This window comes from Engystomops pustulosus, chromosome 8, assembly GCF_040894005.1.
Source record: "Engystomops pustulosus chromosome 8, aEngPut4.maternal, whole genome shotgun sequence".
Taxonomy (NCBI): Eukaryota; Metazoa; Chordata; class Amphibia; order Anura; family Leptodactylidae; genus Engystomops; species Engystomops pustulosus.
Genome location: NC_092418.1, coordinates 82,970,926 through 82,988,058, shown reverse-complemented (window position 1 = coordinate 82,988,058; position 17,133 = coordinate 82,970,926). Strand labels below are relative to the sequence as shown.

The 17,133-nt window shown below is 37.6% G+C and overlaps 1 protein-coding gene across 12 annotated transcripts in view; it reads left to right on the top strand.

Annotated features, from left to right (window-relative positions):
- The window catches only part of PCBP3 (poly(rC) binding protein 3), a 44,316-nt gene extending 27,518 nt beyond the window's left edge, over positions 1 to 16,798 (top strand). For 6 of the 12 annotated variants that reach the window (XM_072121546.1, XM_072121545.1, XM_072121554.1 and 3 more), the window contains 6 exons: positions 1,668 to 1,709; positions 3,989 to 4,067; positions 4,409 to 4,468; positions 6,941 to 6,993; positions 9,106 to 9,275; positions 14,577 to 16,798. In XM_072121546.1, coding sequence (XP_071977647.1) covers positions 1,668 to 1,709; positions 3,989 to 4,067; positions 4,409 to 4,468; positions 6,941 to 6,993; positions 9,106 to 9,275; positions 14,577 to 14,613 — 441 coding nt within the window. In that variant the 3' untranslated portion in view covers positions 14,614 to 16,798. The remainder of the gene's footprint in view (positions 1 to 1,667; positions 1,710 to 3,988; positions 4,068 to 4,408; positions 4,469 to 6,940; positions 6,994 to 9,105; positions 9,276 to 14,576) is intronic. The other 6 variants (XM_072121555.1, XM_072121550.1, XR_011849433.1 and 3 more) reach the window with 5 other exon arrangements.
- The last annotated feature ends 335 nt before the right edge of the window (positions 16,799 to 17,133 follow it).

Here is a 17,133-nt window from a genome sequence, read left to right as displayed (position 1 = left end):
TTTTCTCATCCTTCAAGTTTTCACTCATCGGGTTTGGATCATAAACTCTGAGGCAACACCAAGTTCTTTTTTGTACATTCTAAGAAAGTAGAGTACTGCCAGTTCTGAACACATCTATGAACACATGGAGGGGTGCCGTAGGTTATGTTGCAGATCCAACATTGATGATCAAATATAGTACATAAATATCTAAATCCTAGGAATCCATTTAAACTCACAACCAAATTATAGATTTCTTTAGTATAGGTCCCTAATGTGGCACCCATAGAAATCTCTTGGCTGATACTGTAGCTCTGGTTGTCCCTGATTTCATCTAGAGGAATTATCCGATGTAAAGTGTTCTTCTCCAAAACTGCCTTGGCGTGTGTCTCAGAGTTAATGATCCCTCATCCTATGCATGAATGGCTGGGTATTTAGTGTAATGATCTGCATTCAATGTAATTGGGGAATTAATGGACATCATAATAGTTTTCTTATCTTAATGATGTCTAGATCGGAATTGTCTGCAGATGTTTGACAGTCCAAGTCATGAGTAGTATATGGAGTAGAAATAGTCTCATCCAGCAGTGACTTCATCTCAGGGCTCATAGATTTCTGATAATTGCATGATTCATTTATTACTAGTTACTTGTATTGTATCAACAATTTCCCATCAGGAAAAACAGAGAACGACAAATGTATCAGTGGGTGCTGTATCTATTACATATAGTAATATACAGTTTAAAAATAATTTGGAAGAGAGGTAACACCATCACGATAGGAATGTAAGAACTGCCTGTACTTTTCCGTTCCATGTAATATACTATGGTAAACACTAGATGTCACTATAATACAGTTGTATAGCCATATTAACTCATACAAGGATGGAAACTTTTAGATGTTGGCAAATTTTAGATGCAATGACCCAAATATATTAAACCAGCTGCGCCAGTATTCTGTCTTTGAAGCTTATATTTATTATATTTATATATAATATATTTTAGTTATATTTATGAAGTGTTTTTCGCAGCTGCACTGTATCTGAGAACACAGAAAAATGTGCACCCAAAGTGGAGTGGTGCTTTAGTATTCAATTATCTAGCGCACCCTGCACATTGGTGAGGCAAAGTGCACTTAGTGCCAATGGCTCAAATGCATCAAAAGTGGTGCATACTGCCTTACGCTACATTCACACGAACGTATGGGGGATGTATACACGTCCCCCATACATCGCAATGGCCTCACGGAGCCGTACGGGAGCGGTACGGTGCAGCACACAATCGGCACCGTAATGGAATACGGTGACGGGCTCTATGTTAAGCTACGGAGAGGGGCGGGGGTGAGCGGTGCTCTCCCTTTCCTCCTTTCCCCGGCGCCGATGTATGCCCGCCATACTACGGTAAATAAATCAAACAAGCCCCAAGCCAATCCCCAACCCCCAAAAAAGACAGGCACAAATCTCCAGACTAAAGTTAAACAACCCCCACGATGTATGTAACTGATAGCCGCACTGATTACACTTTGTTCTCTTATATTATATGTTCTGGACTGTGAACAGATGCATGCGAGAGTCCATAGTATAAAATTGTGCACGTTTCAGAATGCTGCATTGTAGTTTCCTGGGTCACCTATGAATATTATTTCCGTATGTCTATACCACTCTGATTATATTTTCCCCTCTTTTTCAGGCCTATTCTATCCAAGGACAGTACGCAATCCCTCACCCTGATGTGAGTTCTCATCTCTCACTTTCTATCACCCTCCTCTTCCTTACACTTTCTTCCCCAGCATGCTGATGTTACTGCTAATTAATATTACATCATAATATTAATATGTCTGAGATGGGAGCTCTGTATTTGTTACTCGGAGGGCAGCCATGGAACGTATGTCACAATGCATAGAGTACTTGGCTTCATCCGTCGTAATAAGAAAATATTTGGATGCTATATATTTTGGATGGGCAGATTTTACACAGTTATTACTTATGCATGTATAAGATTACAGTGGTTCTAAGGCTTATTTGAATCAGTAAAAATCACCTGATATCCAGTTTTCTCTCTAGAAGTCTGCACTATATGATCATTCTGTCCTTGATCTAATGAAAAATCATCCCTCCAAGCACTGACTTCCTGAAAAACTTTGTTTTAATACAAATCAGCCAATAAGAAGATTTCAAACTGTTAGGGGGAGGAGAAAGCAACACCTTGAACCAATGATGAGGCAGGAGGTGTGTCTCAGATCCCCTCATATTATTGGTAGGAACTGTATTTTAATAAAAGGCACAGCTTTGTAGTTTAATAAAAATCGCAGCTTTGCTCTTATACGTCTAAGCTAAAAAGCAACCATACGGCATGATAAAAGCAAACTTAACATCCATTGAGAATATCCTATAGATTTTTGAACCCCTGAATCAACAATAATTTAACCTGTTTAAACCATGTGAATGGATGTATATAGCCCATACGCAATTCACATCTTGTCACGTATCATACCAATCATGAATTATAGAGCCTTGAATCCATAATACTTGCGTTCTATACAATAAGGGGAATGAGTAAGTAGAAATTCACCTACAGACTACTACCGGTATGTTACCAAGCAGTTAAACCCATTTCAGATCATATTTTCACTATGTCATAGTGTAGTTACATCATCCAGAAAATCAATTTCACAATGAAATATAAACTGGTTGTATAAAGTGCTGAGGCGGAGAGCTCAGCACTGAAGTCAAGCTCTCCCCACCTCAGAACACTTCTCTGCTGTGATTGACATTATGTTCCAGACCTAAAGGACATTTTCCATCAGATCACCTGATGGTAGATGCTTATACTCATCTTCTGTTCCCATCCCCTTTGCCAGTCGCCTTTTCTTTTCTTCATTAATATTCACCCCTCTGTCCGCTCGCTCTTGTCAGATAGCCGTATCACGTCACTGGCTGTTTGACAAGAGCAAGCGGACAGAGAGGTGAATATTAATGAACAGGGGGCGTAAATAAAATAAGGAGCGGAGGAGCCATGTGGCGCTCAGGTGACGTAAGTGCCTCAGGCTAATTTACATATTTTTATAACCTTCTTTTCTCCATACTAAAGGAGCAGAGGATCAAGCTAAAAATGTTTGCTTAATCCCCTTAAGGTAACGAGCATGCATTATAAAGCATTATTAATAAAGTGGTAGTAGATGTCCTTTTAGGAAAGAAAGTTATGATTTCCCTAAACTAAGTTCCATCAATTACAAAGAAGGAGGCATTCTGAGATGGGGAGAGCTTGACTTCAGTGACTTTTTACAACCAATTTACATCTCACTTCGAAGTTGATTTATTGAATGTTGCCACCACACTGGGTCATGAAATAACCATGCTCTGTAGGTGCTGATATGCTGGATATTGATTGTTGGTCGATTTCTGCTGACAGGTTGTCTGAGATTTAAATATGGATCACCAATAACAGCTCACCTAAATGTAGCAGTGTCTTCAAGTAGGAGATCCTCAACAACCCCTTTAATACCAAACTATGGCGGCCTAATACTGAATATTATCTAATAAAATATCATAAATGTAACAAAAAACCCCCAAAAGTTATAAAATGCCCCCATAACTATTACTTGCAGTACAATTGTTTTGTGCTCTTCCAAAAAATGTTACTGATCCTGTGCTGGTAGGCTAATGAACGGCACCGAATGGCCCTCCCTAAGTGTATAGCTATTGGCTATCCATACAATCTATACAAATTATAGACAGTATGGATGTTCCAATAAATGAAGGAGTACAAGACAAATGAACAAATGAAGAGAATGAAATGTTCTACTAGGATAATTAGAGAATATATGCTCCATTATATATTATTTTAGGGGGACTCGTCAGGTCTCCTCTTCATTGTGTGTGTATGTCCCATGGCGGCCTGGTGATTTGTTTTCTTTTCTTTTATTATTTGACTCTGTTTTCTTGTGCCTGTGACTTCTTGTACTCTCTAACAATAACCTTCTTAGTTCTAATGTCCCTCCTACCCCTCAGCAGTTGACCAAGCTCCACCAGTTGGCCATGCAGCAAACCCCCTTTACTCCCCTCGGACAGACCACCCCTGCTTTCCCTGGTACGTACCCAACTTTCCCGTTCTAGAGTCTTCCTTCTTTTCTCTTCTCACGTCTCAGGCATTTCACTTTTTTGTTCATTTATGTTTTTTATGCACTAATTTCTTATTTTTTTAAATTCACTATAATTAGTAATGTTCTTATAACTCCATCAGCTTGCACTCCATAATATATGGTTGGGTTTCAGATAACTTCTAAAGGTTCTTTGATAGAAATAGTTATGTGTATCAGAAATAATGCTGGATATATTCCATTTTCTCATCAATTTATGAGCTTTTTTAGATGATTAATATCCTTAAGGGCAAGAAAGTTAAATATACCGGTATTTCTTCTTTCTCCTTAGGAGAAAAGCTGCCCTTACATTCCTCTGAAGAAGCTCAAAACTTGATGGGCCAATCAGCAGGTAAAATACTTTGGACTATATAAAGTCACTTGTAATTATAGTTGACTTCACCAATAAAATTACTACTTCCATTTGGTTGAAGACCATTATATAAATTCTACATCTTAAAGAAAAGCTTCACCAAACTAAACCATAGGCATTATTCCACTGATTCATTGTAAAACTGATTCACTGGCCCCTACACTTACAGCATAATCCATAGTACATTTATTTTAGGTATGTTTACTGCCTGATGGGTTGACCCCAGTAGGGAACTTAATAGCATAGTTTCCGTACCCAATATGCTAATTGAGATCTCTACTGCTGAATATGTGGTCTTGACCGTAGTAGACCCATCTGACAGTATAGATCCAAAAATAACACTGTGACTGAACCAGATTCCGTGGAGAATGCCCAATAAAGGGAATATCTAGTGGTAGATGATTGAGGTGGTGAAAGAGACTCTATATTCAAGACAGTAGAACCCTTGAAGACTGTGGTTCAAAAACGAAGGGTTGGAAGGTGGTGGAGATATTCACATCATACATATCATTCTCACTGATTAAGTAATGATCCATCCTGCATTCAGTTCAGTTTTCAATAATTATCCAGACCATTTCACAGTCAAATATCTCAAGTTTTTGATATCACTTCATATTCACTTTTCATATCAAGTTTGAAGCTACAATTCAAAACAGACATGATCAAGTAGCCTCAAAATCTGGACCACAAATGTCCTACTTTAGATGTTCAAGTTCTCTGCAATCTGATTTTTCGTTAGCTGTATTTTTCAGACGAAACATAACTTGGAAAACACAGGACAAAATGCTATCACTTGAGAATTGGATTTGGCAGGGTGTAGAGATTTAGCACACTGTTTGCAACCTATTGTTTTGCTTGGATATGAAATGATACAAAGCATTTGGGGAGAATTTGTAGGAATTTATAGGCAAGTCAGTATGAATCATGGAATTTAGTTGTAAAATTAATTTTAGGAATTAAACCAAATTTGCGAAGAATTATAACTGGTAATAACATACAACTAGAAAAGAATCAGTACACAGGACGTGAGGAAACACTATTGATTCTCCTTAAGACTCTGGAAATACTGTAGACTTTGCTTATGAAGTAGGATATGATCTCCCCATTTTCAAAAAAAGACATGTGATTTCTTCACGTTTTCTTATCAAATGAATTAATAGTTATCAGAGAAGAACAATAGCTGTAGGACTCCTATTTTGTGACTTGTCACTTTTAAGCTTTGCTGTGTAGATTGGTACAGTTTAAAAAATATTTCAGATATAGATATTCTCTATATGTAGCTTATTTACTTCCCTATCTCATAGAGAAATGTTATATTTGTATCCTCATGGAGACTGTATTTGTCCATTAACTTTTGTCCCTTATATCAAGAACACCGTACAAGAAACTTAAATTGCTGGAAGGTCCGAATGGCTTCTCCCAGGGAACTAAATTGCTAAAAATAAACTGTAAATGTAAATGTTTTAAAAGAGTTTCTGCTATAGTTAATCTAAAGCAGACATTCCTTTAAATGCAATTAAAAATGAAATATAGGCCACATTCTATTAACTAGTATATATCACGGTACATAGTTGTACTAAATGATTGTATGAAATTTAGGTTATAATAGGACAATTGCATAATTTGATATCACGTTAGTTAGTGAAATGCTATGGACTTTCTCTATTGCAAGGGAGATAATTATCAAAATAGTAAATTACTAAATCTGTCAAAATAGTAAATCTACACCGCTACCAAAATATATTATCAATGACAACCGGACCCACCAGATAACCACTAGTGGGCCCATTCTCTGACATAATACTGAATCCACAGCAGAATGAATTCCACTTTGGAGATTGCTACAGTCTATTTCCTAAGGGTTGATGGAGGGTGGGACCCAGAAGTAATTTATTTGGTCGGTCCAAGCATTGATACTCCGTATTATTATACATCTCAAAGTATTGTGTTTTTTTAAAGAATGAAAAGTTTTGTTTACATAGTCTTTGCTATTACATATATTTTGGGTTTTGGCCCTAAAGACATATCCACCAACATTTGAATCCTCATTTCCTCAGCCTTGGAATATCCCCAAGTTGATCCTCTATGATCTCTTCTATTATTTATTATAAAATGTATAATATATATATATATATATATATATATATATATATATACATACACCAAATAATAATAATAATTGCCAATGTTATTGAAGATTCATTTACATAAGACATTTGGTATGTTTAAAGAAGCCAATCACTAGGACACAAATATCTGACTTTACGTAAAGATTTCAGGTAAGTACTTAGTAGTATAAGCTCATTGTAGAATATAAGATGCCAAAGGCAATTGGAAATTCATATGCCAAATAAGAGGTAGCAAGGACAAGAAACAGGTGAGCTACAAATGGGTGCAGTGGATTAGGGTTTTTGGAAACTAGGACCCTAATACACTTTCTTCATGTAATAGGTATGGATGCCAGTCCCCAGGCAAGTACTCATGAACTCACCATACCAAATGATGTGAGTATGATCCTTTGTCGCTAATGTTCTTTTAACATATGATTTTAAGAATGATTTATGTGAAATATCTCCTGCTTGGTTATACGAATAGGTGTTCACAAAAAATGAGGCCATTCACCCACAGGCTCTAAGAGGCATGATGACCTTTGAGCTCCAAAAATGACACGGTGCAGATCCAGATAGCAGGCAGTGAATGTCTTCAAAGGGAACATTATGAAACATTTCACTGTTCCAAAGAATCCTTAATTTTAAGCCAATGGATGCCGTCATATCAGATCATTTGTCCAATATTAGCCGTGATATGGAACTGATATGAATGGTATTAATCTACTAGTATATCTAAAGCAGCAGAACTCATATCTACAGAATTTTGGGCAGATGAAGCTCTGTTTCTAATTTCTTTGCATAGCTCTTGTATAGCTTGCACATACCCAATTTCCACAGTATACTGTAACACGCCCACTATTCCTGTATACACATTTACATACACTAATATTTATATCCTATTACATACATGCAAACGCTCATACATTCTGCACTAAAAGGGGCGTTACTGTGCACCATCAAACCTTGCGCCATATTTATCATACAGTGTCCGAATTTTGTTGAATAATTTATGTTAAAGGTGCACCAAAAAGAAGTTGGTGCACTCTGTTGTGGCATGAATCTGGTGCACCCTGCACAGTACACAGGTAAACTGCACATAGTGCAGTTTGCACAATATTTGATAAATTTGGTCCTTTATGTACACATCCATACATTTACACAAACAAATACAGTATATACACATAATATACAGTTAACATAGAGTTAATACACATCAAATATGCACAATTACTAGTATATACACATTATATACACACTCACAAATTTTATATATACATCACATACTTAGACATACAAGATATACACACCATATATACATACAGTATAAACACACCAAAAATAAATACACATAACATACTGCATATACATATAGCATATACACACATGCAATATGCGAACATCATATACACATATACACACATACAATATATACACTCTACACAAATATACACACACACATAAAGTATACAGCATATACATACACTTACAATGTATACAAACCATATACACACATACAGCATATACATACACACACATACAGTATATACAGACAGCATATATATAAATTATACACACATACATAGCAGATACACACATACACATACATGTGGACAGTCTTCTTATCCCGGGGGGGGGGGGGGTGTCAAAGGTCACAGATATGATTTAATGCAGCCCAGTAGCTGTTGACCACATGGGGGAAATAAATAGCAAGAACTAGAGATGAGAGATTTCTAGTCCTGCTGTCTCCTCCCTTGACATTTCTTATCCGAACTCCCAGCTCAGCTGTGTACTGTGGAAGATGTGCACTGTTATATACTGTACATATTATGCTTTACAATGTATGCAATAGTGCACATCCTACATTCTTCAGTGTGGCAGATTGGATGGTGTTACCCTCCTGGGGGTTCATTATATGGTGAGGGCCACAAGAAGAGGTCATTATATTGTATGTGGGCTACAGGAAGGGGACATTATACATTGTGGTTGGCACAAGATGGGGCATTATAGAGTGTTAGGGCACAAGAGGGGCATTATATCATATGGAGGGTTCAATAGGAGTAATTATACAATGGGGAGGGCACAAGAGGAGGCATAAAGGGACTTAAAAGGGGTCATTATATGGTGTGATCACATTTAGAGGACAATATAAAGCACATAGGACATAAGAGGGGGCATTATACTGTGTGTAGGCTACAGACAAAACATTATACTGTGTGTTGGGAACAAGAAGAGGGGGTAGGCATAATGAAAGCATTTTACATTTTATTTGGGTGGTGATAAAAGAGGGTAGTAATTTAAAAGATACTTTTCTGCACAGAAAAGTTTAATTCCTGACAACTACTTTAAGTATTTGCTGTAAATGTAATGTTCTATTAAATCCCCTTACAATGTTGTTATATAACTGGTTTCAGTAGTACTATGTATATATTCCAATGTGTTATGACAATCGCTATTCTTGTATTGCTGTTCATGTCTGGATACGTTTCAGCTTTTCTAATTTTCCAGCTAATAGGCTGCATCATCGGACGCCAAGGGACCAAAATCAATGAAATTCGACAAATGTCTGGAGCACAAATCAAAATAGCCAGCGCCATGGAGGGGTCAGCGGAGCGTCAGATCACTATCACTGGGAGCCCAGCTAACATCAGCCTTGCTCAATACCTCATTAACGCCAGGTAATGCATTGTATCCTGCATAGAAGTCATAAAACTGGTATATAGATTGTACTGCACAACCTGAGCTAAGAAAACAAATAAAAATAAAATAATTTACAGCAGGATAATAATACAGTCTCATATACAACATCATATTATATATCTGTGCTATGTAGTGCCTTTTAGGGAATTTCTGGAAATTTTCTGTTAAAATAATAACAATAATAATAATATTTCTTGACTTATTAGGCACATCACAATTTTTTGTCACTATGTACAGAGAACTCCCAACATGTGTCTTCAGTAGAAGGCCTGAACATTTTCACTGTATAAGAATAAAGTGGAATAATAACCCTCTGTTACCCTCAAATACGCCCTATTGCCTTTTATAACTTGAACAGTATGGGTTCTGGCCAAATTAGAAGTATTTTACAGTTGTTGGTTCTGTAACAATGTGGCATCAGTTGCTCTTATGGCAGCCACAGGGACCCCACATTCAATGCATGCCAATGACAGGTGCCCCCATAATAATCAATGCAAGCTACATGTATCCCCTGATTGTGCAAGCCAGCCATAGGTTTCCTCTTAGTAGTGCAAGCCAATGACAGGTGAAATCATAATAGTGCGTGCCAGATATTGATCCCTCTTAACAGTGTGTTCCAGACATAGATGTGCCCATGATAGCATGTTCCAGACATAGATGTGCCCATAATAGTGTGTTACAGCAATAGGTGCCTCCATAATAGTGTTGCCTGCCTGATGGATTGCTTGGTTCAATCTTTTTGTCAGTAGGGGGGATATTGTATGAAAAGGATGATGAACCTAGAGAACATGTAGCCCCTCCATTATCAGCAATCAGACACTTATTACATCAAAGTTTAATTTATGGGACAATCCCTTGAAGGACCTTTCATTAAATCAATTCGACAAAATATTACCACATGTAAGTAAAATCCTTGAAAGGACACGATTCATAACACAACCACTGGATGGTAACACATAGACACACAGAGGGAGATTTATCATACGCCGGCGCTCATTCACCTGCGAATGATAACCCCCCCCCCTGAGCCGCTGGCGCAGCCGAATACTTCAAGAGGAGGTCCTATTTGACCTAGAAAAAAGGGTAGCCAGAGACCTCTCACACTTGAGAAGTCGTTGGCAGCAGTGGGTGTGCTCACGCAGAGACAGGACACTGCCCCGCAGACCGTGCCCACTTCCCCTCCAGCTGCATCCCCTTCATGCCCCTCCACACCTCCCTGGCATGTAAGGGGCATACACTAATCGGACACTAATCCTGATACCGTATATACCGGCCCAAGTATAAGCCGAGACCCCTAATTTTACCACCAAAAACTGGGAAAAACTATTGACTCGAGTATAAGCCGAGGGTGGGAAATGCATTGGTCATAGCCCCCCAGTATATAGCCAGCAAGCCCCCAGTAGTATATAGCCAGCCAGCTCCCAGTAGTGTATAACCAGCCTGCCCCCATGTAGTATACAGCCAGCCCCATGTAGTATACAGCCATCCCCCAGTAGTATACAGCCTGCCCCCCCAGCACTAAAAAAAAATAAACTTATATACTCACCCTCCGATGCTTGGCGCGGCTCCCCGATGTCGGCTCGGCTCGTCTTCTTTCTTTCGCGCGGCTCCTTTTCTTTCTTCTGTCTTCTTTAACTGCCGGCATGGACGCGGCCATGCCGGCAGTTAAAGTAGACAGAAGAAAGAGGAGCTGCACAAAAGAAAGAAGACGAGCCGACATCGGGGACATCAGGGAGCCACGTGGAGCATCGGATGCCAGAGGGTGAGTATATAAGTTTATTTTTTTTAATAGATTCGTGTATAAGCCGAGGTGACATTTTTCAGCACATTTTTTGTGCTGAAAAACTCAGCTTATACACGAGAATATACGGTAATTCTTCCCCATATATAGCAAATTACTCTGTAGCACAATTTTACAAAATGATACTGGGGGGAATTTATCATACAGCGGCACGTATGGCGCCAGCATATGATAAAGCCCTCCACCTCGCCAGATTGCAATTTTTTCAGGATTTGTTTGCCAGAAAATTGACATACAAGCCCTGATAAATGTCCCCATTGTCTTTAAGAACTAATCATCTCAGGAAACACATATTTGGACACGTCGAGAGGAAAAGTTATGCAAGACATACAATATATGTAAACTTTTCCGGCGACATTACCAATCAATCAGGAGTGTAAGCTGCAGAGCTGCAGAGGTTTTTTGGGATAGGCAGACACCAGAAATGTTTTTTTTTCTTTGATATTTATGATGACACATCTTCCAAGGCCAAGCTGTATTCATCTAAGGGAAGCTTTAGACGGTATAAGCCAGACAATTGAAATTTTGGCATTATCATTTTCATACTGAATCTCTCCAATCACTTCCAGAGATGCATCATCTTTAATGGACACACATGTACAAATCTCTTGAGTTATGTCATTTTCTGAAGAACTTCTAGTATATTAACCCCCGATAAATCTTTCACTTCTAAACCACCTCTCTGCGATTTGGAGCACACAAAATACCATTAAAGAGAAACAGAAGTATTAATGGAAGACATACAACACAATGTTATTGTGTAACCTTATCATTATAATTTCTAAATAAATTGGTAAAAAATGTCTGAAATATGAAATAATATACTGTATACGTGAGGCTTTTTGAAGCATTGCTGCTAAACTACTTTTACTTTATTCCATATTGCTGAAAATTTTCTAAATATTTAACTTCACATCTCCTAAATGTAGTAGATTTCACAGATAACTCATAGTCATATGTTCACATGTTTAATCAACATAACATCACTAAAACTGAAATAACCAAAAATCTGCTTTTCTAACTTTAAGACAGGCACAACCTGCAAAATAGAGCAATAAAACATACTAAAAAGTAAAGTATCCCTAAAACCAATATATTTTTTGAAAGCAGACAACCTGGCAATTGCATTTGTTTTGATTAACAGTTGACAGCCCGTACAATCACTATGCAACGTTGTGACAAACACAAATTATTAAAAAAGAAAATGCATTGAAAAAAATAAAAACTTGTATTTCTACACAAAACTTACATAAAAGTGGAATTTTATGCATAAAAAGGATTTAAAAATTATGACACAAAGTGAGCAGATTTATATATACCACAATACACAACATCAACAAGAATTTACACTCCCAAGAATGCTAAAACAAAAACCGTGCAATATTTGTTAGCAATCCACAAATGTGTTTGAAAATATATACCGCACAAATTTTCAGAAATCACCACCTACAATATATACAAAAATAACTTTTGAATTCATACCAACTTCCACCTTCATGGAACTTTGCAGCATACAGTGAGAAAATGCAAAGTTCCACTAAACTATGTAATACTTATACAAAGAAAATGTATTTTCATAAAGACACTAAGATGTGAGGAGTTCATACATACCCCATATGTGTATATTCACCAACATATGCAAAAAAGGGAACATTAAATTCACAGTGGGCGCCAAAGAATTTTTGCCGAAAATTGAACTGAGCTGCACACACATATATTATTGAACTCTCCCTTACACAATGGTAACCCAAATGAAAAAACTATGTATCCGTAAAACCAAACAAATGAGAAAACAAAAGCCGCGGAATAACGAAATCTTCCGTGGTTCATAGTAACGCCATATAATGGAGGATGGTGTAAAATCAAAACTTTATTCAGGAATATGCTTGTGTTATTAGTGTTACATATAACTTTTTGGACATGTTCTGGGTCGTAGTTGCCACATTAGGCAAAGAGGATCTAATGTTCTTCGTTTCTCTAAATCTACATATATTTACCATGTGAGCTTGGGATCATTATACTGCACAATGACCCAGTCTATGGATCCCTGTTGGATAGATAGCTTTACATTTGACCTTGCTGTGTTTGGTTTTGTCAATTTATAAAAGATCTTGTGTTTATATATTTGCAGATTGCAAAGTTCCTGTTTCAGCATAAATATGTTATTGTTGAAATAATGTTCAGTTTTCTAATATACTTTCTATATTAATAGCTTATTGTTTTCTAGATCTCTACTTGCTGTCATTCTATAGAAAGCTTCTATGTGGTTTATTGTATTCATATAGCCCTTCAGCCATTAAAATACATTCTTTTAAATCCTGGACCGACTTTTAAATCGGTGGAAAGGCTTGCGCCTCTTCTGTTTATTCAGCCAAACCGAGGTTGGGCTCACATTGACTGATACAAATACCTGAAGACTTAACACAGATGTGAATTGGCCTTTAGAAAAACCAATGTGGTAGCTGCCACTATGGGGCCAGCAGTGTCAGGGGGCCCTGTCATCTGACCTGACACACTAAAGAGTGGAGGATAATCACCTATACATACATATTATGCTGCACATTGCACAGCATATTATGTTTATAACATATATGGGTTGTGTATGTGCTGTATGTGTATATGGTGTATGGTGTGTTTATATATACTGTACATTTGTATATGGCACTGTATTTGTGTGTATATGCTCTATATGTTTACACATGAGTGTATAAATGTGTGGTTGTACCTCGCATATGTGAGTATACAAGTATGCATATTTTTTAAGTGGGAAGGGGGGCCCCATTCAGAAGCCTGCTATGGGTCCCTGTCTCTCCAAGTTACGCCCCTGCTTGTAACACTTTCAAATATACCCTACATGTTTAGTCTTTTTTCAATTGTATTGTCACAAAAGTGATCATTTAATAAGCCAACTGAGGTTTGTAGGATCTACTAGGTGACTTTTGAAATTTCTCTGAGCTTTGCAATGTTTGACATGGGGGTAAAATTGCTATGACAACTACTCTTCGGAAAATTTCTGACTTTCTTGAATGTTTTCTACCTGGGAATGACCTTCCTCACAATAGAAACGTGGACGGAACTTTGTTTGGAAATAGCCTTAGAACTCTTCCCAGGGCAGCATAACTTCTTTAACCCCTTGATGGCCAGGCCTGAATAGGCATTAACAACCGGGGCATTTTCAGCAAATTTTCATACATATTGGTGTAAGGGCCATAAACACCAGCTTTTATTGAAGTGGTCACACTTGCTGATGATCAATTAATGAAGGGCTTTAGATTAGTAGCACCTGACTGCTGTTAACCCTTTGTCGGATACATTTTTGCAGAATGGTCTAGTGAATTACCCTGTAGAGGGTCACTAATAATAGAGTAACATATAAGCTTTTGATGGTGACATATAGATGTATAGAGTTGTAGGTAGAAAATGGATGTAGTAAAAAAGAAATGCTACCATTTTACAATCTTACCATTTTTTGTTTCAGGCTGACGTCTGAGGTTACCGGGATGGGCGCGCTGTAATTATCTCCCATGACTTTCCACTCTGACCCTTCCACCCGCAGCCAACCATTCTCTTCTGTTCTGTCATCATCCTTACTATACTATAGACCTGTATGTTATTTACAGGACTTGCCAAAGCTGCTTCTGGATCCAAGTGTGTAATTTCATGTATCTCCATCATGGGCCATTCCAATCACAAAACAACCTGCTGACGGCACAAGACTTCATTATATTACACACAGATATGTTCATATGTATTACTTATGTATTACTATACATGCATGCTAAAGGATGATGTTACAACCACTAGCAAACCAGACCATACAACTCATCACATACATATTCTTTCTGGGCTCAATAGACAGAGTACTTTAACATTACGTTTGTTGTTCGTACAGCAGCGCATGCATGCACCATATTTTTTGATAAAGGACTATGCATATAATTTTCCTAGGAGTAATAGAGTAATATTAGGAAAATGGCAAGTCATTATGTCTGTGAAGGATCACGCTGCTGTTTAATTTCTTCATTGTGTTGTTTTGAATGGAATGATAATATGAAATTCAACCTAAATGGTTTTGTGTTTAGTGCTTAGGTAACTAGCATGTACTTATCACTTTTACATATAGTATAACATTTATTTTATGCTGTTGTGAAGGCAGAACATTAGTTACAGTCTGCAGCCAACCGATTCCCTATTAGGTTTCAATGGGTTATGTATGTCATCGCTTGCTGCCGGCTCCTGCAGATCATTTGCACTAAATTCTTGCATTATTCCCCTAAACTTTACTGATTGTGATCAATGAAAGTATCCAAAGACAAATAAGAGAGATGTAAAATACCACACACAGAATGTGCTCTCCTCTTGTTTCATGTAATGTCCTTGGATAACACCTTCATCCAGATGACCCCTAACTCATTAATGTAACTATGAGTTGATCTTTCCTCCCAATTTATATTTTGATGGGGTCCCACAAACCTGAAAACTTTATGGGTCTTTCCTCTGTGCGTCTTCCAATAAAATATACTGTAACTTTGGAATAGGGTAGCGTATAGTTGTATACTAGTCCATCTTTTGGATCCTGAACAGTCTAAAAGAGTGATTACTAATGAGATGCCTTTCGGAAGCCATTGTAATGGATAGCTGCTGTTATGGTGGACCTCACCTTTTAACAAACCTTGCATAAATCAATAGTAGAGTGTGTATATCCGTGGAGTATCACTTGATCTGGTCTTTATATGACTGATATTCTGCAGTTTTTCTGGGATTTTGCAGCCCCAAAACTATTAATGACCTAACCAAGGGATAGGGCAGTAATAGATGATTGTGGGGGAGCGATATCCAGCACCTATGCTTTAAATAATTGTTCATATGGTTTAACCTTAAGGTGTGCTTAAGTGATCTTATTCTTAGCCCTCATACACACGACCAAATTTATGACCATGTGCTAGCCACTGTTTCAGCGGATAGTACACGACCACTAAACTTCCTATGGGCTCATGCACACCAACATGGTTTCAATGGCCCTGTGCATGCGCCGACTGCCCAGGCCGTCTTATATTATTGTCATCAGACGACAGGACCATTGTTTGTAGTCAGTAAATTGTACACGTTCGTGTGTCGGAGGGCATAGACTGCTCAAATCCCAGACACATGTATATGTAAAGAGGATCAGGTGCATCAATAGATTACTTGGTACACCTTGCCATGGAATAAACTGGTAGGGAGTAGCAATGAGATGTCCACATCACAAGACCCTTCCTACGTATGTGCTTTTTATCTGAAACTACTCAATATAGAATGACCATATTCTTTCTGGGACTATTATTTTCTAAACATATATCACCCCCGGCATCAGGTCACCTACCTTCTTTTAATAAGGAACCTGTACAACCGAGAGTATGTACAGTATGTAAATGTTCTTCGCCTCATACATTGCATCATCTTTTATCTCCATTATAAGCTCTTTTATTAAGCTTATATTCAGAGACAGTAGACAAAAGTTTTGTGCGGCTCCAGACACATCTGAATTTACTGTTTCTTGTTTCATTATTGGGGATCCCTTAGCTTCTGGTGTCTTCACTGTGGATTGAAATTTAGTTTATTAATGTATGATAATGTTGTCTTCTCAATACTTTGAGATTATTGATGTGTATGCAATTATTTATTGAAAAGTCTAAGAATATATATTATTCTGTACTCAAATGAGGCTCAGTTTCCTTATTTCTGAATGTTATAGTATGCCAGTCACTTTTGGAAAAGGTATTGTAATCTAAATGAATACATTCTACAAATGGTTTCTTTAAAGGGAATCTGTCATCAGCAATCGGCCTAATAAACCACTACCAAAATAATGTGAAACACCTTCTAGTTTTTGTTTCTTTCAAAGACAAAAACTTTGAAGTGAGATGTAAATTGGTTGTATAAAGTCAAGGAGAAGGAGAGTTTAACACTAAAGTCATGGTGGGCAGTTCTGAATGCCTCTTCCTCTGAGATTGACATCATGCATTGGATTTCAAGAGATCCGGTTATTGATATCT